General features: G+C 45.2%; 1 protein-coding gene across 7 annotated transcripts in view; it reads right to left on the bottom strand.

The window, feature by feature from the left end:
- FAM219A (family with sequence similarity 219 member A) overlaps positions 1-23180 on the bottom strand; it is a 107877-nt gene that overhangs the window by 45708 nt on the left and 38989 nt on the right. For 3 of the 7 annotated variants that reach the window (XM_075137095.1, XM_075137094.1, XM_075137096.1), the window contains exon 2: positions 1081-1180. In XM_075137095.1, the coding sequence (XP_074993196.1) occupies positions 1081-1180 (100 nt within the window). Of the gene's footprint in view, positions 1-1080; positions 1181-12424; positions 12927-23180 lie in introns of those variants that run through there. The other 4 variants (XM_075137097.1, XM_075137098.1, XM_075137100.1 and 1 more) reach the window with 3 other exon arrangements.

The following is a 23180-nucleotide window of genomic DNA, read 5'->3' as shown; positions in this document are numbered from 1 at the left end:
CATACTCAGACAGAGCCTTGAGACTTCACAAGCACTCCCCAACCTCTTCCTGGTGTTTCTTTAAGGCTCCTCTTATAAATGAGGCCAACACTAGTGTTTGCAGTAGTACTGAAGGTCCTTGGGTAAAACCTATCTATTGAGAACATCTCTTCATAATCACATACCAATGCCCAAACCTTCCCAAATCTTCTTCAAACCTTAGCTGTCTGCTGACCTTCCCTATTACTCATTTGGTAGGGGCCAGAGGTATTCACACATAGGCACCCACTTATTTTAGAGCCTTCCCCAACATGGCACAGTCACCCTCAGTCAGCTCCAGCAGCACCCTCTCAAAGTCATTTGTTCTCATGTGAAGGACAACCAGGGGACTGTTTCCTGCTCCTATTGAGAAATTTTCCAGACTTACATTCCCATTTTTTATCCATGATCTGAGCAAAAAGCACACTGTTCCTTTGACTTGTCCTTCATAAGGCTGTGTGGCACAATAGTGGCTCAGGTTTTGGAGGCAGGACAGTCATATGTAGATTGCTGTCCTCTTGTAAGCATTAGCCTTGCGAGGAAGCAGTGTATTGTGCTAATTGGATGATTCTGCTTCCAGAACTTAAAAAATATTGCTCAGAAATAGTACAAGTATTTATACGTGAACCTTTAGAGACCTACAAGCCCTCCATCTCACAGTAACACAGCTCTAACTTCTCCTGGTAGTGGCCCAAGTCTCTGATCCTTTCCCTTTCGTTTGCAGTTATTCTGACTTCTCTTCTTTTTACAGTCCCTCTGTATTATCTTCATTCTTTATCTGACCAAGCCTTGATCTTACCTTGATAAAAATCTGTAGGTTTAAAAAACTATGCCTTTCTTTCAAGGCATAGCTTCCTTTCTCTACCACAGCCCAAGATACAGAGTCCTTACATGTTTGTAGGTCAGTTCCCTCAGCAGCAGAATCAACTGCTCTGTGAGCTGTCTGAGCCGAGCTGGCGTGCTCAGCCACGTGTATGGAGACCTGCATACGATCCCACAAGCACCTCACTGTATTTCAGACCTCGGATTCAGCCTTTTCACTCTCCATTAGCAAAGACTCACCTAATTTCACTTGAAGTGGGGACGGCTTATAGTTCATGGCTACAGTCTCCCCCTCTCTCGTATCACAATCTCTGTCCGAAATAGATGCAGCTGTTGGATCCTGTTAAGAAAGAAAAGGAAACAAAATGGAAGGGTTTAGCTAAAAGTTATGCAGTCTCTTCTCTAACTGGCTGTTAGGGGAGTCCATCCCCACCCGCATTCAGAGGGAGCAGAGAACATGCCGGTATTTTGAATGGCTGAAACCCAGGGGCAAAACACAGAACTTTGGAAGCACATTTAGCATGTTAAAAGTACCTCTGGAAATGCCAGATTTCAACATCAGAGTTATATGGGAATATAATGTGGAGGGTGGGTCATCAGTTCAAATTCAGCCTGGGCTGGCAGTAGTCCCAAACCATTTTCATGTGATGACTCTTTGGGGTGTTGTATGAAATGCATTTACAATTTCAGCCGAGTTCCAAGTGGACCAGCCAACCTCATCATTAAAACTAAAAATCTCATGACCACCTGTGTGAAAGTCCAGCTCAGAAGGAACAAGGATTGAACGAGTAGAATTCAATCTCTGGTCTCTCTTGGGAGAGGGATGAAGAAGTCTGTACGTCCCATGCTGGACCTATTTTATGGCTAACCAGGAAGATTTAATTTCAGTATCTGTCAGGGCAGCACCTTTCACTGTCAGTGAAATAGCCCCGAAAACCAAAGCTCCCCAAACACGGAGCCTGCTCTGTCACGCCTACTTGCAGACAACCTAATCCAGGTAGTGTTGTACTCTATGCTACAGCACATCAAAGGATTCAGAGAGAGACAAACTACCAATTCAGGCAGTTCTATCACTGCTAAAAATATTTAAAGTCCTTTCACAGCAAACTTCAAACCTGCTGAAACTCCCTCTATCTTAGCACCATAGTGAAAATTAAAATTGGTTTTCAAACATGTTCACCTCTTTCCACCTAGAAGCTAGAAACTAAACTGAACATGCATATATATATACTTATATGTGTATGTAAATTTGGATTTATAATAGGTAGAGGGAAAACAAACATCCAATATTAGGTCCAATATCTGAAGAAACCATCACTTTGTAAGAAATGGAGCAAAGCATCAGAAACTAAATACTAGAAAATACCATTCCAAACTAGTGAATTGATACTGTCCATCCCTCCATCTTCTGGAGTTTGTATTTTGTACACAATTTCTTATAAAAATGCAACCCATCATTTGGCAGCGTATGCAAGGCAAAGTCATTGAGTTTCAAAGAAAGGTACCATTGTTCTTTGCTCTCAGTAAAAAATTACTCAGTGAGCCACTGCCCCTTCCTCCCCAGTGTCTGCCTTCTCTCTGCAGTGCACATTAGCTCTTTTTAATACACTGTGCTTATGGGATAAAATGTGGTTCTTGAGTTAGGCTCTATCTTCATAGAAACTGGTCAAATAACATATGTAAGGTTATAACGTTTTATCAAAATTCTGCTCCTTTGTACTATCCAGTAGACTTTGACTGTACTTAAAATGGATGCTTACAAGACTTTGCATTCAATGACATTAAATAGACAATGCTGAACCATATGCAATTTATTCTGCTTTCCTCTAATGCAGTCACTGCTGCACTTTTCCTCTAACGCACCAGTTTAATGACTTGTTGCAAGCAAACAAGCCAGTCTCCAGGAGAACATACTTAGGCATAAATGATAAATCACACGCATTTTAGGTTAAAAATCCTGCTTTAATAACCACACTAAATGACAAAATACAGCAGTTGAATGGCAAAAATACAGCAGTTGAAATTAAGCAAAGCTAAAAGTGAAGTGGTACACAGAAGAAAAACAATTCCAACTTTATAAATGAAAATTATGAGCTGTAGTTAGCTACTGTCACTCAAGGAAGAGATCTCGGATGACAGGTTCCATCAGATGACCAGCTAGACACACCAGGACTCTTCAGCCAGGGAGAGACAACGGACGGGGGCTCTGGGATAAGCCTAAGTAATCCTGAGTGAGGTGAGTGAGAAGGTGCATAGGGATCAGCTAGCTCTTATTTTCTACAAGCATGAGATACCAAGTGGCAGTTAACACACAGCAGCTGGAAACAAACTCAGTTCTTCTCCATATAGCAGATGATGTCTGCTGTGGATGCTAAAAAGGGCTCAGGAGAGGGTCAGAAAAATGAATGGAAGGAACATCCATCAAATCCAAAAGCACTGCTTCTGGCTCGCGCTGCCCCCAGGCGCAGATCGCTGGAGGGGGAGAACCAGGGAGGCATCACTGCGGGCTCAGCCTGTTGTCCTCTTAGGGACACGACACAGGGGTAGGTGAGACCTTTAATCTGACTGGAAATAGCCATCCTTATTTTCTGTGTCAGAACCTATTCTATGATCTCAACTGAAAAGCAGTTCTTGTGGTACCCTTGTAACATGGGATCAGTCTCCAACATGCCCAGTTGAAGGGGCTAGACCAGAATCCAGGCTGTAGGAAAAGATATTCATGGGAATGGCCAGATAATACAAAGGACACGGCTGTCTCCCAAACATGCTAGAACCTCTCCAAGAGAGATGTGTAAGGGGGTAAGTGGTACCACCTGAGTCCAGACTTCCTGGATGAGAATCTTTTCTCTGACAGTCTGGAAAAAAGCAGGATACATCCGTTTTTAAGGCGCAGGACTCCAAGAGCTGGATGCTTCCTAGTGCTACTGAACACAAATAAGTCCTCGGAGCCCCAATCTGCTGGCTGCAGGAAGGCATGGGAGTAGACATATTACAGTAAAGGACACAATGCGATGGCCACATACCGCCTCCTGTGTTGGTGCAGTCCAGCATGGAGCCATGTGAGCTCACAGCCAGAAAAGAAATCGCCTGGCCACCCGGACTAGCTCAGGTTCATACTGTTAAAATTACGCTTAAACTCTTTAAAATCAAAACCAGCCCTTAGTTTTCTCATAAGCTGATGTGCTGACAGTAGGTTTTCCTTGTGGGTAACCTGCCAGTGACATTAGACATCCATTTGCATGAACAGAGGGAGAGGAGAAATGTTCTGAGGCGTCTTTGACGATTTGGACTCTGGTGATGGACCAGAGGACTCAGCTGGAGCAATCTCAAAGCTATCTCAATATTTCCAAACAAATAGAAAAGGCTTCCTAGACCTGCAGAGAAAACAACGATGATTTTCAAAGAGTGATTCATTCTATCCTGTCTTAGACACTCGTCTTAAAAGGAGATGAATCCATCCCTGGAGATGTGTCTCTCTCTCCCCACTGACTACAGAGGAGGCCTGGCAACTGGTGGAGACTGCACCCCTGCCTCTGACAGTGGAGGTGAGAATGATGAAGGACGCAGCAGCAGAGTCTACAATAATGCCAGTCCACACCAGGAATTAATCTCCAAGGTTTGGAATGACACTTTTCTGCCCCAGCAGCATGGCACCTCTACAGCATACCCACAGAGGAACATGTTACGGCCGCACAACAGACCCATGACTTGCACAGAGGGATCACAAAGCACCAGCAGAGTCTGGGTGACCACTGCTGTGTGCACGGGCCAGGTCCGCTCCCCCCAGAGAGTAAAATGGATCCAAAAGGAAACCGAGCTGGGCCAGAGGCAGTGTCCCCAATGCCAGCGGGTATCTATCCCTGGCCCAGGAGTGCCAAGGCACTATCGTGTTTCCCATCCATCACTTCATATACGTTCTGCAGAATGCACAGGACTCCACAGTAACAACCCTGGCTGCGAGAATGACAGCATTGCCACGGCAGCTCGGCTGGAGCTGCCTCTTTGCACAAACTCTTTGCTTCTGTGCGTACTGAACAGGTGCATTTCTCTCTCTATAGCTCATCCACCCAGAGAAACACTTACTTGACTAATTAGCCTTTTGCTTGTGAATGCTTACGAGCACAGAGACTTACCACAGGCTTTCACTATTGGAATTCATTTGGCAATTTTGTCCTTTTTTACAAGCCTCCTTAAACCAATGCATTCAGCTCTGACCCCAACGTCAAAATCTCAGCTACGCGGTGTGACTGGTCCCAGGCCAGATGATGTGATTTCTCTCTGCTCGCTGGGGGGAACACAACACTCCCAATCAAAAGGCAAGTGCCGAGATGTGGCTGCAGGGGCTCTAAATGGCTGTGGGAATTTAATACATTTAAGGGATTTTTTGTTCCTGAGGCCTCCTTATGTCTTTATTCCTAGGGAAAAAATACATTCAATCAGGCCACTGCATGAACGTTTGGCTGGGGTCAGAGTTTAATCAAAGTTTTCTCCCCACATGCTCACAGCTTAATTGGGCATGCACAACCATAGCATTTGAACGGTGGGGCGGTTCCTTACTAGTTTGTTTTTTTCTATAGGCTTAACACAAAACTGCCCTCCTGCTAGGTACAGCCATGTTCTATGGTGTGTACCATGTGCCATTTCTGAGCATCAGAAATTAGTTCCAGTGAACCTTCATGGAGCAGGAGTGCTGTGAATCCTCAGTATGCAGGGGCACAGAGAGGAGCTGAAACCACTTTAAACTGAAATCAGGGATTTGTAGGCTTGCAAGATGTCAGAAGTGTTGACTGTGAAGGAAGGCAAAGGAAGGCGCTTTTTCCAAGATGCTACAAGGGTGTGTTTTTACCCAGCACCCAGCTCCATTGCTCAGGGTGCACCTGCACAGTTTCTGGCTGTTTGGGGCTATTTCCCTGCTTTCCCCCCTGCAAATCCGCTGGGATCCCAGTGCACGTAGAAGGCAATGGACACACACATTTTCTGTGGCTTTCAGCTGCCCATTAAAAACATAGCTGGAAACCGAGATGCCTCTATTTGCCCGCCCGTCCCAATCCTAAACATCAGTCATTTTTACAGCCCTAAGAAAAGATTCTCCACTCTGCTGTCTGTGGGAAATTCTATGATCATTAAAGCAGCTCTACTTTTTGATAAAGGCAGAGGGGCATGATTGCCCTTACCCTCTATTCTTAAGGAAAGACCCAATATTCAGGGCTTTACCCACCACTTCACAGTTCAGAGGCTTCGTTCTGTTCATCATCAGCTGAACCAGTATGAGGTCACTGCTCTAGAGTATCATCCAGCTACCTTTGTCTCTCTCCCGTACCAACTAATGATGTGCTTGCTGTCTTCTGTCCAACTTAAAGATGATGGAAGTCTCAGTACCAACACATGTGACAGCCTACAGCGAGCGCTCGCAGCTCAGCAGACTCCTGCTTTCTGAAGCTGCCCGCGTGGATCACACACTGCAAACAAATGCTAACAAGAAAGGACAAGCCCAAGTGTTTTGCTTCTTTTCCACATCAAACATTGAGTCTGGAAAATTTGATAGATGTTCTGTGCATGACAGTCTGACTTAGTGAGCAGAAAAACACGTGACAAACCACATGCACCCCAAATACAGGGGGTACATTCGAGTCACCAAGAAGTTTCTATCATTCCCTTGTTGTCATCCCAGACTCTTGGGCTAGAACATTGCTCCTGCTCATAAATATTTATGCCTTCAGTCTCTCTGCCCTGGGAACAGAAAATCCTATGCCGTTTGCAGATTCACTCTGCCTCAAGCTGCACTGCACTAGGTTATCCAGAGAAATGCAGCTGTAGGCAGCAGGCTTCTGGGGAGGGGACTCTGATGTGCATAGGTGAGTATGTAAAAGCACAGTCTCACAGTGTTTTGGGCAACAGACCTCTGCAGCCTATAGGTATCACTACAATATAGATATGAAATATCTATGACCATAAAGTTCATAGGTTAAAAAAAACCACTGGGAACAAAACCACTGGGAACCAAGATGTGCATAATCTGTCTATGTGAGAAATGGCATAAAAGGAGAGGCTCAAAGGCTGTGAGGTCTCTAGTGGATCAAGATGAATCCACCATATAGATGAACAATGGTCAGTAATAACATGTTTAGCAAGAGCAAGGAAAATGTCACATGGCAAGAATGGAACCTGCAAACCTCACAAAAGACTCTCATGCTCTCCTCCACATCCCTCAGGTTTCAGTTTAAATGTACAGTTTTGGAGCCCATTATTTCAAGGAAGATGTCCTCAGCAGTCCTATAGATAAAAGCTAGAAGCTACAACACCCAGGAACACTGGAGGAATGGGGTTGTTCAGAGAAGAAAGGGGAAGACTAAGGAGGGATACAATAGCTGTCTTCAGATACAGAAAAGGCTGCCATAGAGAAAAAGGGAGTAATTTTTTTTTCATTTTTCTGATCACCAGAGTAAGAAATGATTACCTTAAATTGCAGCAGGGTTGCAAGGAAATATCAGAGAAAACTGTAGAGGTAGGGCTAAGGAGCCGTACATTTGCCTGATGAAGTTGTGGAATTGCTGTTGCAAGCCTGGTTTAGAAACCGATTTGTCACACAGAAAGCCAACACAGCTGATCTGGTTTTGGGGCTGCCTGATCCAGATTTGGTGCAAGCTGACAAGATCCTGGATCTTTTTAGGTCTCTTTCCCCCATGTGTCTTAAGAGCCTGCTTCTAAGCCAGACTCATTTAGGCAGAACACCAGTTTATCCCGGGAACAAGAGGTTCTCCAAACTCCCCTACCCACTGCCAAGGACCATGGCTGGCCTTCACCTTCTCTCTGGGTGAGCTGAAGAAAAACATCTTTTTTCTAAGCCTCACATGTTGAAGGAACTCCAGAATCACATGGTGACCTGAGCAGAAAGCTCCCACGAAGACGTAGTTGTCACTTTTCATCAACATGTGCACTCTGCTGGATCCAGAGCACTAACCGCTCATCTCAGCATCACCACCCCGTACCAAAGTGAAAATAAATGGTATTTTGGTGACACAGCCACTGATGCACTGAAATACATTCTGATAGCTACTGACTCAGTTTCAACAAAGCAATAAACAACAACTGTTTATTGACTTTCTACTAGCTCTGCCAATGCACCAGTTACAACATTGCTGTTTTTCTTTTCTGAGCAACTGCTAAGCAGATCTTATTTAACAGTAACAAATTAGGCGTGCAATATCCACTACAAGATCCAGATTTTTAACCTCATTCATTTATAATTGTAAGACAAACTAGTATCTGAAGCCATTTTTTTCTGCAATTGAAAAGCCAGCAGTGTTAATATTGCTGCATGATTAAAACGTCAAGTCATATTAATTAAATTGAACCAGAACGTCACTGAAAGGACTTTTTATTGCGTACACCTGCAGTTGGGGTAGCTCAACTCACTGGCAGGTGTAGGAGTTCAGATCTTTGCTTTGTTTCAAATGGGGCAGAAAAGAAGTGCCAATCTGCCTATGTGTGCTGCAGTGCTTGTGCTGAAACGCTCCCTTGGAGCCCTGGCCGCGAAGGGTCTGCCCGACTGCCACATTCAAGCTGAACAAAATGCAGCAAACAGAAAGGCTTAAGCTGTGGAAAGGGAACAAGACATTTCAGAGCTCTGTTTTCCTAATCAAAAATGACATTTGCAGCACAGGGAAGAAAGTCCCTTTTTTAGATGATGATGTATGACTAATCCTGGGAGTAACAGAGGAAGCACCAATTCAGTAAGTAGACCAAATACTTTAGGAAAGCAACTGAGGGACAAGGAAGAAAAATAGGAGTAATTACATGATTTCTGATAGATTTCCCTCCAAGAAACCAGCAGCACAAGCAGCCCCCGGTCCTTTCCTTTCAATCATGATAGAGTATATTTAACACTGCATTTCCCTCCAGGCTCTTCTCACGCTCACAAGCCATCACTATTATCACATGGATGTATAGGTTTGGTATCTTGTGCTAACTTTACATGACTTAAATTGGATCATTAACATTGCAAATTAGAGAAATGTCACATTGCACTCCCCACTGCCTGCAGCACTTGCCAAGCGGCTGGCATGCAATAACTATTTAAAACCAGCTTTAACAGCGGTATGTTTTCAGGATGCTTCAATACCAAAACATTTCCTTCCTTGTAAAGGACAGATACATGAGGACATTACACCTTTCCTTTCGTATCTCTGATTATAGAGCCACAGCTCTGAGGTGCAACATCAGACATATGAGTATTTAAGGCAGTAAAGCATCACAAATTCCTTGGTAGCTATTGAAAGGGTCAGTTTAGCAACTGGCATCTGGCCAAACCAGGATCTCAAAAACCCCCAAACAACTTTACAACTGCTCTTTAAACCTCGACTCATGAGGGAGGATACCCTCAAAATGATTAAAAATTGAGAAATGTGTCAGAGGCAAGGTCACGGTGTGTTTGGAGGACGGAGGCAGGAACTGGAGCCCAGGCTCTTGGTTACATGCTGTAGCCGAATCCTATAGAAAATTGCAGTGTCCTGCACAGCCCTAGTGCTGCCCATAAAGGACCACAGCAGGATCTTGTAGTGACTGAATTCATGCTCGTTGGTTAATGTTTAGAGCTTCTTTCAAAAGTGTGCCCCATCTTTACTCCTTCAAGGCTTTAAAGGAGCCTCACCAAAAGGAAAACTCTATTTTCAAAGAGAGAGCTGAATTTTCCACCTGAAATGAAGACAACCAGAGACTCTCCCACATGGCGGAGAGGAACTGTGCTTCCTTCCCACGGACAACCCCAACACCCGGAGAAACTGGCTGAGAAAGTGCAAGACAAGTGGTGCCATCACTGCTGAAATGCCATGGTTGTGGCCATACACAGAATGGATTACAGATCCTCTTCGCACGCAGCTAGACTGTTCCAGCTGGACGTGAAAGACGAGATCAAAGTTTGCCTGAAGGAAACACTAAAACCGTTGGCTGGTTCTGGCAGATGCTGCAGAAATTATATATTCTGACAAAAATGTTCCGGGACAATACAAATGACAGTAGGAGAGTGCTGTTCCAGTGATGTAAGTTCCCTCCAATGTCCCGGAGATCAGATAATTGCTTTCATAGGCCATGGACTGGATCCAGTGCGGCAAACATGATGTTACTAAGCTTTCAGAGCCTCTGGCTGTAAGAACAATAGCAGGAAAAGCCAGGACGGCTCCACATCCATACCTTTCAACAGACCAAGGGCTCCAGTCAGTGGTTCAATGTCACAGCTATTACTAGCACACCTCTGGGGCCACTCGTTCTTTTCCAGTTAGCAGTTAGGACCCTTTTTTTAAGAAAGGCAGCTGATTTTTACATGTTTAACTCCTATATGCCTAAGATGAATGAGGTCTTGCTTTTTGTTCCCGGAATACCCCTGGCACCTTTAATCCAATCCCTCAGATCCTTTTCTGAACTGTTTGATTGCTTCTCCTGTTCACTCCTTCTCCAATAATCATTTTTCATCCTGCCTTTCTCCTGCAACTAGTAAATCCCCCTTCTCCCAAAGGGCAGGGGTGTCCAGCTCTGCAGGCTCTCTGACTGAGGTCTCAAGTCAACGACGGGACCCGCACAACAGACAATGCCACCCGATGAGTGTCAGTTTGATGTCAGATGTTTCTGGAATAAAAATGAGATGTGTGCAGACTACAGAACTTTTTTTCAGCCTCTGGATTCATGTTGAAACCACAGGATGCCCTCTCCATCGCACACTTCCTTCATGTTTGCCAGGTCTACTGCCTTCAACCTAAAGCACCCTGAGCAGGGTGTCTGCTGTGTATACAAGCTGAGTTTGTACGCCTCCACTTCACCCAGCCTGCACTCACAACCAAGGGCATGGATGGATCTTTTAAGTGCTTTCAGCAGGGAATCACTGCATGTCCCTTCAGGTACTCAGCCAAAACTGGCTCAGGAAAGATTTAAAGTCACCAGCAGGAAAATCTCAACGACTCAGCACCCTGCTTTCTAGGGAAGTTGAAGATCTGGGAGTGCTGCGTAGCAAATGCAGTCAGGATACCTGTGCATTTGTCCAAGATCAAAGCTACCTCTGGCCCCAGGAAGGAGGGATGCTGAGAAAACTGAGGAAAGCAGACAGGCTGTAAGAAGAATCCAAACGAAGCCCTGAAGAAGCACTGTGGGGACCCACCACTCTGGGATGGAGGTTCCAGGAATAATAATAGATGCCCAGTGGCATTCAAAGCTCATTAACAACTCTAAAAACATAGATTCTTCCAACACAACCCAAAAGATGAGCAGCTACCCAAGGCTCACGCACCGAGTATATCTGTCACACTGCAGACAGGTGGAGATCTCAGCAATGGAAACCAGCTTAGCCTGGACGGAGTGGGGGACTCTGCCACAGCCCATGCTTTCATACTCACCCAGTGCTGCCTCCTGACCCCAAAACCCAGGCTGATGGGTTCAGCCAGGATCTTGGTGGGTAACGCTAACGGCTTTGAGAGTTAGCGTGTGAGGCCCTCACCTCGCCATGCTCAGCGTGGTCACCAGTTCAAAGCCTTCAGCACGTTGTGTGAGCACGGCCTGAGAGGTCACTTGCCCATCCTGCAAAGGTGGATCCCAGTATTACCGGTTTCTCTCCACTAGTAGAGAAAACAAAGCCACCAAGCTGCGTGTTCAGCAGTCCTTTTCTCTTTAGCACAATACTTTCAACTTGTCCCAAGAGATGGAAAGCTAAATCATCAGATTTCCATATTTATAAGGAGAGTTTCTGTTTAGCCAAACTTGTGACAGAAATAACCCCACAAACAGCAGCAGAAGCAGCAGCATGCCAAACACGTCTGAGGGGCGGGGATGTGAAAACTGAGGGAGATCTCAAGTCACTCTCTACCTTGGCACGGCTTTCCAGCCCTATGCGAGAAATTGTGAGGGCACAAATCATTTTGGCTTCTAAAATAAGATCTCTCCTCGCCCCCACCCCCCACGGCTGCGTCTCCGTGACTAATTAGCATCCAGGGGGATACAGGTTCTCCTCTGATAAAGCACTGTTTGGCTCCCTTCTCCCCTGACACCTTTGTATTAGAAATATCCTCATTATGGGACTAATCAGGGAAGCCAAGAGGAAGGCACAGGAGCCGATTTAAAGGGAAATGGCTGATTTTTATAAATGTGGCTTATAAATTATTCTCTCTCTAAAGGGCATGGACGCTTCTTCCTCTCCCTGATCCTGATAAAAACGTGCAAAATTGAGGTCCCTGAAGAAAAACCTATTTTTATTACCAGAAGTGGTAGCTTTTATCGTCTCCCCTATCCGCTTAAGCTTGCTGCCAATTCCCTCGGTTATTGCAGGATTGCAGTTTATGCACTGCAAAGGTCCTGGAGAGCCTGCCAGCCCTATGCTGCCCGCTGGGGCTGGGCTCAGCAAGGTGTCCGACAGCCCCAGCACTGCCAGATGCTGCGGATGGGAAGTAACAAGCCTGGTTAGCGTTTTACCACGTTGAGCTTAAAAGTCAGCGGCACACAAAATGCCAGCCGCATTCCCGGCCGTCCCTCAAGAGTGTCTGAAGATATTTAGCACTGTCATCTTTCATGTAGCACAGCGGGCTAAGAAAAGACCAGAGCATACCTTAAACATTGAGGTAAACTGGGCTTGGCAGGAGCTGTCTGAAATAAAGGCAAGCAGACATCATTCAGTGGCACAAGGAGAGCATTTTAAAAGGAGAATTTGTTTCCCCTCCGTGCTGCCTGCAATGGAGCTGGTCTCCATCGGGCTCCAGCTTGTCTCCGTGGCCTCCCATTGACAGCACCAGAAAGAGATATCAGGCCAGACAGCTTCTGCCTCGCTTCTCCTTTGAAGGCAGCCCCTTTATCAACCGAAATCAAGCCATCTGTCCCCGGCCCCCTTCGAGGAGCTGCAGCAGATTGCGGAGCACGGGAGGAAGCATCGCACGAGGTGGGAACAGGAGGTCGAGGAAGCTCATTGCACACACAAAAAGCCAAACCAGATCCCTGGTTGAGCTGGGAAGGGAGATGAAAGGGTGACCGCAGCAACAGTGCTCCCTGGGACAGACACATGCATGCCGGCTCTCGCTCTTTATTCAGCTCCCTCTGGGCTGCTGCTCCTTCTGCTGTGGAGACACAGACCAGCCCCAAAGCCCTCTGCAAGGCTCCCAAAGGCCTTGCTGGAAGGCAGACTGCTGTGAGCCACGGAGGGTTTTGCCTGCTTAGCTCGCCGAGTATGACTGCCCAAATCTTTGCATTTTGACAGTTTTTTTCATTTGCCAAACATCTACTCTTTGGGATGAAATTTTATACTCTGGACATTTCTCTCAGCCTGATTTGAGATAGAGAGATATATATATTTATACATAATTTTATACATATATATACAAAAAAACCCCATTTTTTTTGTCGGGTGGGGTGCTGGGATCACATTTTGTCACCCTGAGTCCTCCCCTCTAAGTGATATCCCTCTCAGCATCTGCAGTCCAAGGCTGAGACTGATGGGGGCAGGGGACTGGCAGGGGATGAGCATAGAGGGAAGGCAGGGTCTGCCAGGAGGACTAGAGCTGACTGGAGAAGGGGAGGGAGGAAACAGACTGGATGGGTAGCCAGGAAGGGAAACAGGAATGGCTGAATGATGTTCCTCAAAGAACAGGTCCAAGAAGACAAGGAAGAGATAAGACAGGGACAGTGAGAGGCGGTCAGGGTTAAAATCAGTAGAGGACACAGCTGTCAGACATCTTTGATATGATGTACCTCCGTGCTCTGCCAGGGCTTGCGCACATGAAGGATAACAACCAACCATTGCTCTTACTTCCCCAGCTGTCCCAGACTACCTTTGAGTGAAGCTCTAGAAGCCTTCTTGCAATGAAGGGATTTAGGAACCTAACTGGCTCTGTGGCCTGAACTCAGCTAAGGCTGGTGGCACAGAGCAATGTGCTCAGACAGCCCAGAGCCATAAAAAACAGCAGGGCTGGTTTGCCAAGCTCTCAAATACAGCTACTGCAGCATAATTTGAGGCCCTGCAACCTCTGTGCTTCAAAACAGTCTTTAATGACATACTCATGTAAACCCTTTCCCTTGGTATTTCAGGAGCCAGCATGGACCTATGCTGGAGATGAATCAGGGATACACAAGGAAGGAAAAGAAGCCCAAGTATGTGATTTATTGCAGCAGTTGCAACTCATGTAGGGAAGAGGGGAACTGAGCGCACAGGAGGAAAGATGATCTTGTGGTTATACGTGGGGCTGTCCTAGAGAACTGGGACCTTTATTCTCTTACATGAAATGTGCCAAATCTCTAAAACCAGATTTCCCACAAAGGGCCACTAATAAGGTCTCCCTCCTCTGCTGGGCTCCTGGATCACAGCCCTGCAGTGCGATACGCTGAGTGCTTACAAATGCTACCAAAAGTGAGCGGGAGCTGCGGTTTGAGTAGGTGAAAAGATCAGGAGGTGGGGAAAACCATCAGGCAATAGGTATGCACTGAAAACCTCAAATGATCTTCTGGCCTTAATCGGTCTCTGTCTCAAGCCCTTATCCATCCAGCCACAAGATCATGAGAGAGAGGGAAGGGATTTTGAAAGGACTAGGGGGATCTGGTAAGGCTTTCTAATCCATCCTCTTACCTAGCAGTAGGGTTGCAGGGGTGAACAAGGACTTTGTGAAGTGCTCAGACACTATCTGTCGTGCCAAATCATAGAATCATAGAATCATAGAATCATACAGGTTGGAAAAGACCTCTAAGATCATCGTGTCCAACCGTCAACCCAACACACCATGCCCACTACACCATGTCCCTAAGGGCCTCATCTACACGTCTTTTAAATACCTCCAGGGATGGTGACTCAACCACTTCCCTGGGCAGCCTGTTCCAAGGCCTGACCACTCTTTCAGTAAAGAAATTTCTCCTAATGTTCAATCTAAACCTCCCTTGGTGCAACTTGAGGCCATTTCCTCTCGTCCTATCGCTGTTACTTGGGAGAAGAGACCAACACCCACCTCGCTACAACCTCCTTTCAGGTAGTTGTAGAGCGCGATGAGGTCTCCCCTCAGCCTCCTCTTCTCCAGGCTAAACAACCCCAGTTCCCTCAGCCGCTCCTCATAAGACTTGTGCTCCAGGCCCTTCACCAGCTTCGTTGCCCTTCTCTGGACACGCTCCAGCACCTCCATGTCCTTCTTGTAGTGAGGGGCCCAAAACTGAACACAGGATTCGAGGTGCGGCCTCACCAGTGCCGAGTACAGGGGCACGATCACCTCCCTACCCCTGCTGGCCACACTAGTTCTGATACAGGCCAGGATGCCGTTGGCCTTCTTGGCCACCTGGGCACACTGCCGGCTCATGTTCAGCCGGCTGTCAGCCAGCACCCCCAGGTCCTTTTCCTCCGGGCAGCTTTCCAGCCACTCTTCCCCAAGCCTGTAGCGTTGCCTGGGGTTGTTGTGGCCCAAGTGCAGGACCCGGCACTTGGCCTTGTTGAACCTCATACAGTTGGCCTCAGCCCATCGATCCAGCCTGTCCAGGTCCCTCTGCAGAGCCTTCCTACCCTCCAGCAGATCAACACTCCCGCCCAGCTCGGTGTCGTCTGCAAACTGACCGAGGGAGCACTCGATCCCCTCGTCCAGATCGTTGATAAAGATATTGAACAGGACCGGCCCCAGTACTGAGCCCTGGGGAACACCGCCCGTGACCGGCCGCCAACTGGATTTAACTCCGTTGACCACAACTCTCTGGGCTCGGCCGCCCAGCCAGTTTTTTACCCAGCGAAGAGTGCACCTGTCTGGGCCGTGAGCCGCCAGCTTCTCTAGGAGAATGCTGTGGGAGACAGCGTCAAAGGCCTTACTGAAGTCCACAGAACAGCTTTTTTTTCATTTTACTGAAATGCCACAGAACAGCCCACAAAATTACTTACTTGGCTGTCAGGGAATTCTGTTTTATGCCTTTCTTCATCTTGTGCGTGTGTGGCTCTGCCATGTCCTTCTGTACCCAGTAGACGTATCCTTCCCCCTGATGCACTGGCATGTCTTGCAACCCTATTTGCAATCCTGCCAGTTTCCTTGCCAGCATCGCCCCACTGCCTGTACAGCCGTTCTCCACCGAGAGCTGGGAGAGTGGGAGCACTCCGTGAAGTAAGAGCAAGGGAACTATGATAACAAATGAGAGCAGCAGCCCCAATCTTTACATTGATCTTACCAAAGGTCTGTGCTCATTCACCCCAAACAAGGTAAGAAATCTCTTTCGGGATGACCCGGCACTTGGGAAAATTCCCTTTCAAGCCCCAGTAACCAGAGAGCTGCCAGAGGTGCTGAAAAATGAATGTCTATTCCTTCTCATACTGTTTATTTTTACTTTGGTGTAGATCCCTCCATCCTCCTTATCCATTAACTGGTGTCTTGTGCCAGCAGGTCCATAAGCTGTAGGAATGGATTCATATCCCAGCCTCTCCCCCACACCCCACTGACTCAGCTTTGGGATCAGTGTCTCTCAGTCCCACTAAGTTCTTAATATCTTGTGCTTTGGAGTAGGAGTTTGGGTATCTACTAAACCCTTACCTCTTTTTTCTACCTCCTTGATTATTTTCCTCCTCCTAGCATGCCTCCTATTATTTGCTGCTTTAAGAAGAAACAATCTCAGTATTTTCACTGTTTCTTTCTTTCTGTTACAGACCCTCAAACTCTTCCTGATTCCACAATATCCTTCTTACGATGGGTGATCAGAAACGCACACCGAGTCCCAGGCAACGTACTACTGATCTAGAATGGCTTCACAGTTTTTTGTCTGCATTTTAATCTCCCTGAACTTTTGTTTGCCTTTTTGTCTCTGTCGCCACACTGCACAGATGGCTTCATTCGTGTTCCCTGCAGTGATGCTAAGTTTTTTTCCCTGTGTCTCAGCTTTTCTACCCTCCTTTTCACCTTTCAAAGTGTTTTTGCAGGAAAAGTCTGAATATTATCCCCTATTTTATATTTGGGAAAACTGAGATCTAGAGGAATGAAGCTGCTCAACACAAGAGCAGGAGAGCTGGGTCTTCCTCCAGGGTTCTGTCCCCTGTGACAAGAGCATCTTCATAAATGCATTTCTGCTGAATACATTTGATAGCATGCACCAGAAAGCAGTAAGTACCAATATTAGACTTCAAACTACACTGCAGGGGAAAAAAAGTGGTCAGGAGCTGCAGTTTCAGGACTATATTACAGTCCTGAAAAGTGGTCCCTTCCTGCAAGCATTTGATATTAAGCAGAAAATTACATAAACAAATCACAAGTCTCACAGACCAGACCATTCCCCAGGCATTTTAAAGGTTGGTCTCAGTACACAGGTTTGTTTCTTCATCCTATCATCTTCCTTCTCCAGCAAAATGTTTTTCCAGAATTGCCTTGTGAACGGCTTCATGCTCTTTGCTCAGTTAATTTTCTCAGGAACTTACTCCTTTCTCATTATCATCCAAACTACTGTAATTCAGACAGAGCTCCCCAATGTTTCAATTATGTCACACATCCCTGATCAATGTAAAGAGTTGCCTCTCTACCAATCTGTCACATCTGACAATTTTTTCTCCCTGTGAGTCTCATTCATATAAGGAGCTTGCAATTAAAAGGAGAAGAGCAACACATGATCTTAAAAAGCAAATAAAAAATGCACAACTTTACTCCTAAGGTACCTTCTCAGTTGTAAGTTTGGAGGCTAGATCCACGTTTGTGTCTGTTTCTTCTGCTGTGTACAGTGTGTAGAGAAAAAACGGAGACTAGGGAAGAGTCAAACGAAACATAAGAACGAGATCTTCTGCAAGGGTTTCATTTTGGTTTGTAAGTTACCTATAGAATTAATACAAGTGGAAGCATTAAAAAGACCTCTCATTATCGCTGAAGCCTTTTAGCTTAATGAGGACGGCTCAGACAATACATTCAGATATAGGAGAGATGGTTCACATAAAATTTCAGTAAGAAAGGTCCTTTGAGCCTGGTTTTACCTCTTTGTCTTCACAGCTTTCAATTAACACTGCGGGTAGGCACAGAAACACTTCCAGCTCATTATTCTCTTTTCAAATACCAGTGGACATAAGATATTTAGCTGAAACAGCCCTTTGTAGATCTTTTAAATTCCATTATCATTAAGAAGACAGGCATGGGAAAGAGATACTGTTTTCCTTACCTATTAGTTCCATCTTCTGCAGGGTAGAAGCAGCTTTGTGCATTAATTTAAGGTTTGCAACATCTATGCTGCTGGAAAAAGCTATCTGAAATGTAAATCTTCAGAGCAATGATAGATTGAAGCTGAACTCAGGCACTTGACTTATGGAGGCACAAATCAAGAATGTTACTGGCTCAAATATCCAGAAGCCTCCCAATGAAATAAAAAATGGTAAATAAATTGAAGTCTCTCTGGGTGATCATTCTCATTATCTGGCTATATAAGATAACGAGAGAATTACCAAAGAAAGCTTGTCATTAGCTGTTAATTGAAGGCACTTTCAGAAAGTGCTGCTTAAACCTTGAAAGATTGACTGTCTTTCCAACCGCTACCTAATGTGTATGTTAGAGCTGTATTAAAGTAGTCTCATTAGGTCCCTGCCCCCAGCAACACAGCTCAGAGAAAGCTTCTTTAGATGAAATTCGCGTTTTAAAAAGCTCATCTACATACAGCCTCACCCCTGGGCATATCTTCAGCATACTTTAATGCATACAGATCTACCTAAGCTGACGCTCACATTGTACAAACACAAGATACCTAAGTGCGTTGTAATAACCTTCAAAAGAGGCAGCAGAGTCCTGGCCCATTACGATGTATAATCACATAACGTACCAATGATACAAATCATAACAATCAGCCTGTAAGTTAAGTGCAGCTATCTCAGGACAGGATTTCAGGTTCGCTTGCTCTTTACTGATCTTTCACATACCTTCTTTTGCCCTTACTATCTTCCTCTCCTTATTCCCAGACCTTTTATTTTCACTCACTAATGCGAGCCCATTAGTCTTGAAGAGACTCAACAGATCTCCTGTTGAGATAATAATTCCTAGGTGAGACATCTCACTTCCAGTGAAGCAGCCAGCCTCTACCCTACTTGTAACCTGTGCTCTAACCTGACAAAACTTGGAGGCTTTCAATTTAGTTTAAACTGGTTACATTCCCATTTAAACTCTTCTCTGTCCCTACAAGTGTTGAAGTAAAAATCCATCTTGTACCTACTTTACCTCCAAAGCAGTACTTTTAATCGAAGTTACAGGACCATCTGTCATATCTGGAAATTGGGCATCGTCACAAGGGCTTGTGTAAAGTGCCTGCAGAACCGTAGCTTTTAATTGAGGGGTGTGATGTGGGGTGATCCTGAGACAGCACACAGAGGTGGCCTGAGCCCAACAGAACAGGGTCACAGAAATAGGGTCATGGCCAGAAAACACCCAAAACAACTCAAGTGGTTCATCTATGCCAGAGAGATCAACAATTTAATTGTAATCTGGGTTTCACCCAGTTTGCACTGCCAGTAGGATAAATATCATATGCGAAGAGTAACATTAAGACTGTGTTATGTTTAATCATAGGATAGCTGGTGTACATCTAGCCTGTCTCTATCTGTTTTTTATACTTCCACTTCTGCAGTATTTGCAAACATTTGAAGCAGAGCAATAGTCCACACAGCGTATACACCTGTGCTTATACAGGGAAATGTAATTCACTTGAATTTCCCACTACAGTCGTTTCAGAGTTATCAAGAAGCTGTGAACTATTTCCTGTTTGCAGGAGAGCTAATAGACTTTAACATAGCAAAATTAAATTATTCTGCTCTTACACTATGTAAAATCCCTGCAGAATTGCTTTGAGCATAAATGGATATTAAATTGCACAAACAGTACAGTTTAGGGCCATTTACTCCAACTGCTCCAAGGGTTTTTCAGATACAACTACTCCCCCAGCTATAATGGGGCAGGGTTCAGGGAATTTGTGACGGCTTTTCAAGTTTCCAAAATCATCTGTATGGCTGAACTCCAGTTTGAGCTGCTAGTTCTCAGGTCCAGCTTTTACATCAAGCAAATTACGGAGGTAGTTGCCTCCTGCCATCATGTCCACGATAATCCTGAGGTGCTGACAGTGACCCATGCACAAAGAGGCAAGCTGTGGCATCTTAATTATACAGGGGCCATGCCAAACAGATTTTCATTTACAACCATGCCCAGCACCTTGAACTCAGACATTCCTGCTCATCCTGCATAAACATTTTGGTAATTGTTCTATATTTCCATCACACTGGTGGGCATTCAATTGTGTTAACATGCCATGTTTTAAATCCAGAAATGAAAAGTACACCAAGTAGAACAGGAGCTAGTATTGTGGTTCATACAGAGCCAAGATGTATCTCACAAAAGCGTGGCTGTGTGGAGAACAGAGATGCTGAAGCTGCATTCTCCCCCACTTCCATTTAACTCCTCACTGCCGCATCCAGCAACAGCTGTACTGTATGGCTTCTCCTGAAGAACATCATTTCCAAAAGGCCTCCAGAAGTAGCCTAGGTCTCATACCATCAATACAGTTTACAGGAGGTAATTATCACAATGAAGGTGTTTTCTTATGGGAGAAGAATCCAGCCCACTAACAATCAGCAAACAGAGTTTCTTACTGAACCCCTGGAAAAAGGACCTCCTGCTCCTTCTGTCAGTGAGACTCCTTGAGACTTCTACCTGCAGATGATCGATAAAAAGAAGAGTTTGGAAAATCACTTTCCAGTCATATCCCCACAGAGGGCATGAACTAACAGAGGCAGGTGAACCCAAAACAGTCTATGATAATGACTTGAATCAAGACCTCAGCTATTCAGATGAGCCTCTTACTACAAATGCAACGCATCCCCCTTTCAACCGCAATCAACTGCCAGGCTGACAAGTCGTTCACCCACAAACTGTGACATTTGCTTGCAGTATGTTTTTGTATTTCTTCCACCACTTACAACAGTGCAGTTCAGCTGGCAGCCCGGCTGGCACGCTGCTTCTTCCTTGAAAGAGGCGGGGTATGGTTCTTCTGGCAGCATAGGCTGCCTTACCATCTGACCGGCTCCTCAAAGCTGTGGTGCTCACCAGCACAGAAAGCCTGAGCAGTTGCTGCAGCCCCTGGAGGGACGGAATGAGGGTGGGATCACACCACTCCTTGCACGCGCACGCTGCCCAGCGCTTACTGCTGGAGCCATGACCGCATTAACTGGCCCTCAAAGGCAGGATGCAGCTCCCTGAAGCCACTGCAGCTGGGCTACGCTGATTCACTGATTCTGCTGGCACAGCAGAGGGAGGGGGGTGGTGCGTCTCATGTCATATTCAGGAAGACTGTCACAAAAACACTGCAGGTGAAAAAAATAGACTCTCTAAGCATGACAATCCTACATCTGTTTAAGTCTGTGAGGTGAGTAAGCGTCCACATGTCTCTGCAATGTGAAGATTCATCCCTGCTTCAGAAACAGGTAAATGTTACCTGAGCAAGCTTGGTATTTTATATGCAAACTATTACATGGTCCAAACACCTTCTCTTCTTTTTAATAAACTCTCCTCAGTTGAGGCAAAGGAGGGAAGAAAGTTTCAAGGTCTAAAACAAGTGTTTTTGACATAACTGCACTCTGTACCTTCCTTGTAAAACCATTTCCAGCTGGAGGAACTTTATGTTTCCATTCAGATCTCTCCAGCTGAACATGTTTCACCAGCGCTGAGGTTTAAGAAAAAAAGCTAATACTTTTGTTCCCTTGTTTTAAAAAAAAAAATTTTAAAGGGGAGAGGGGCAAAACTTCAATGCAGAATTACTGGAGCGACACTACACTGCCCTTACACTGCAATGAAAACAGCAAAGCCTTACTCAAGCCCTGTCAAGATATCAAGATTTAAGAACAACAAACAAGCCACACTAGGATGGAAGAGGCTGCTTTCATCCCAGCCAGTGCGAGAGCCATCTGTTAAGAGATTCACTTATGTTGCTGCAGTAACAATTCCACAGCTGTTCTCCACGAATTAAAAAGAAAGTACAAATCTAAAAGAATTGTGTGTGTTTCAGAAGATGGTTAAAGACACTCTATTTCTTTTTGCTGCATTTCAAAAAAACACAAGAAGGGAGAATGCCACTGGAAAACTCCTTTCTCAGCAGAAAACAAGAAAGCACATTAATCCAAAACACACTAGTGGTCGTCTACATCTTATAACCCAAGGAATTTCATTTAAGACACATTATATCCTGTAACAGATCATTTGAGGTATTGATCCCCGGCTGATAAGTGTACCTCCCAAACAAACTACAGATACATTCAGAATTGAAGACCCTGAATATTTTGTGTTACCTGCAAACAGAGGTGGAAGTAAGCAAAATGAAGCATAAGGATCTCCAACCTCTTCGCTAGCAAAAGAACCGCTTCTTTTTAGTCAAGTGAAAGCTCCTCTCCTGTTTCTGTTTATTTTAACGACTAGGGCAAGCCTCCTGGACACTGGCACCTACTCAAATCCTGTAGGAGGACAAGATGTCAGTTTTAATGTCCTAATGTGCCCAAGCCAACTAATATAATTACTGAAGACCCTACTCAAACCATCTCTGACGGCATCTGAAATGCCCTTGGCTCCCAGTGCAGCAAGCAGATGAAGAGAGTCTGTATTCAGACTGCTGGCTCCAGATGTCAATCTTAGCCAGTGTGATGACTTCTTTTCAGGAGCCAGGATATGACAGCTTTAGACAGTAACTACCCGGAATTGTTCACTGCTCTCCTGAACCCAGATACGCGTGATCCCAATCCCTACCCGCTCCTGTGTAGCTTTAGCTTGTTTCTTCCTGTGCCAGCTGTGACATTGCCACTTTCATTTCTCTATGAACACTGTGATGAATCAGTGATGGCTGAAGGTGTGCACCACAGCCTTTAACTAGTACAGTCAGCAAAACATTTTCATCAAGCAGCAAACATGGACCATCAGGATGCAACTCTGCATAAGGAAAGAAATTAAAATCCAAGTACAACCGTGGAACACACAAACTCTAAATTACAATTACTATTATTCTTCCCTCTACAGAAATCTACATATAATTTTTTTTTTACCCTGCAGGTACCAAAACCATAACTCAAACTAATTAAATGTAGCCCTTTCAGGAACATTGCCTAATAGATCTTGGTAAGGCAAAGATAAATCATTTTCCATGTAAACCAGACTAATCTGGAAAAGCCTGGGAATGTTAAAAAAAAAAACCAACATAAAAGAATGTAATAATGACTTTAATTTTTTAAAAAAACTTAACTGTTCTGCTTTTAAGAGACTGTGCTCTCAACTTTATGGACTCACAGAACATTACTGGATGTGTAGGCTGTGCAGCACCATAAACTGTAAAGATCAGGGCTACTGCTTCAGGCTAATAGTGTAATTTTCCAGTGG

The sequence above is a fragment of the Calonectris borealis genome, chromosome Z, assembly GCF_964195595.1.
Source record: "Calonectris borealis chromosome Z, bCalBor7.hap1.2, whole genome shotgun sequence".
NCBI classification, from domain to species: Eukaryota; Metazoa; Chordata; class Aves; order Procellariiformes; family Procellariidae; genus Calonectris; species Calonectris borealis.
The sequence above is the reverse complement of the archived record's forward strand: the minus strand, read 5'-3'. Positions and strand labels throughout refer to the sequence as shown.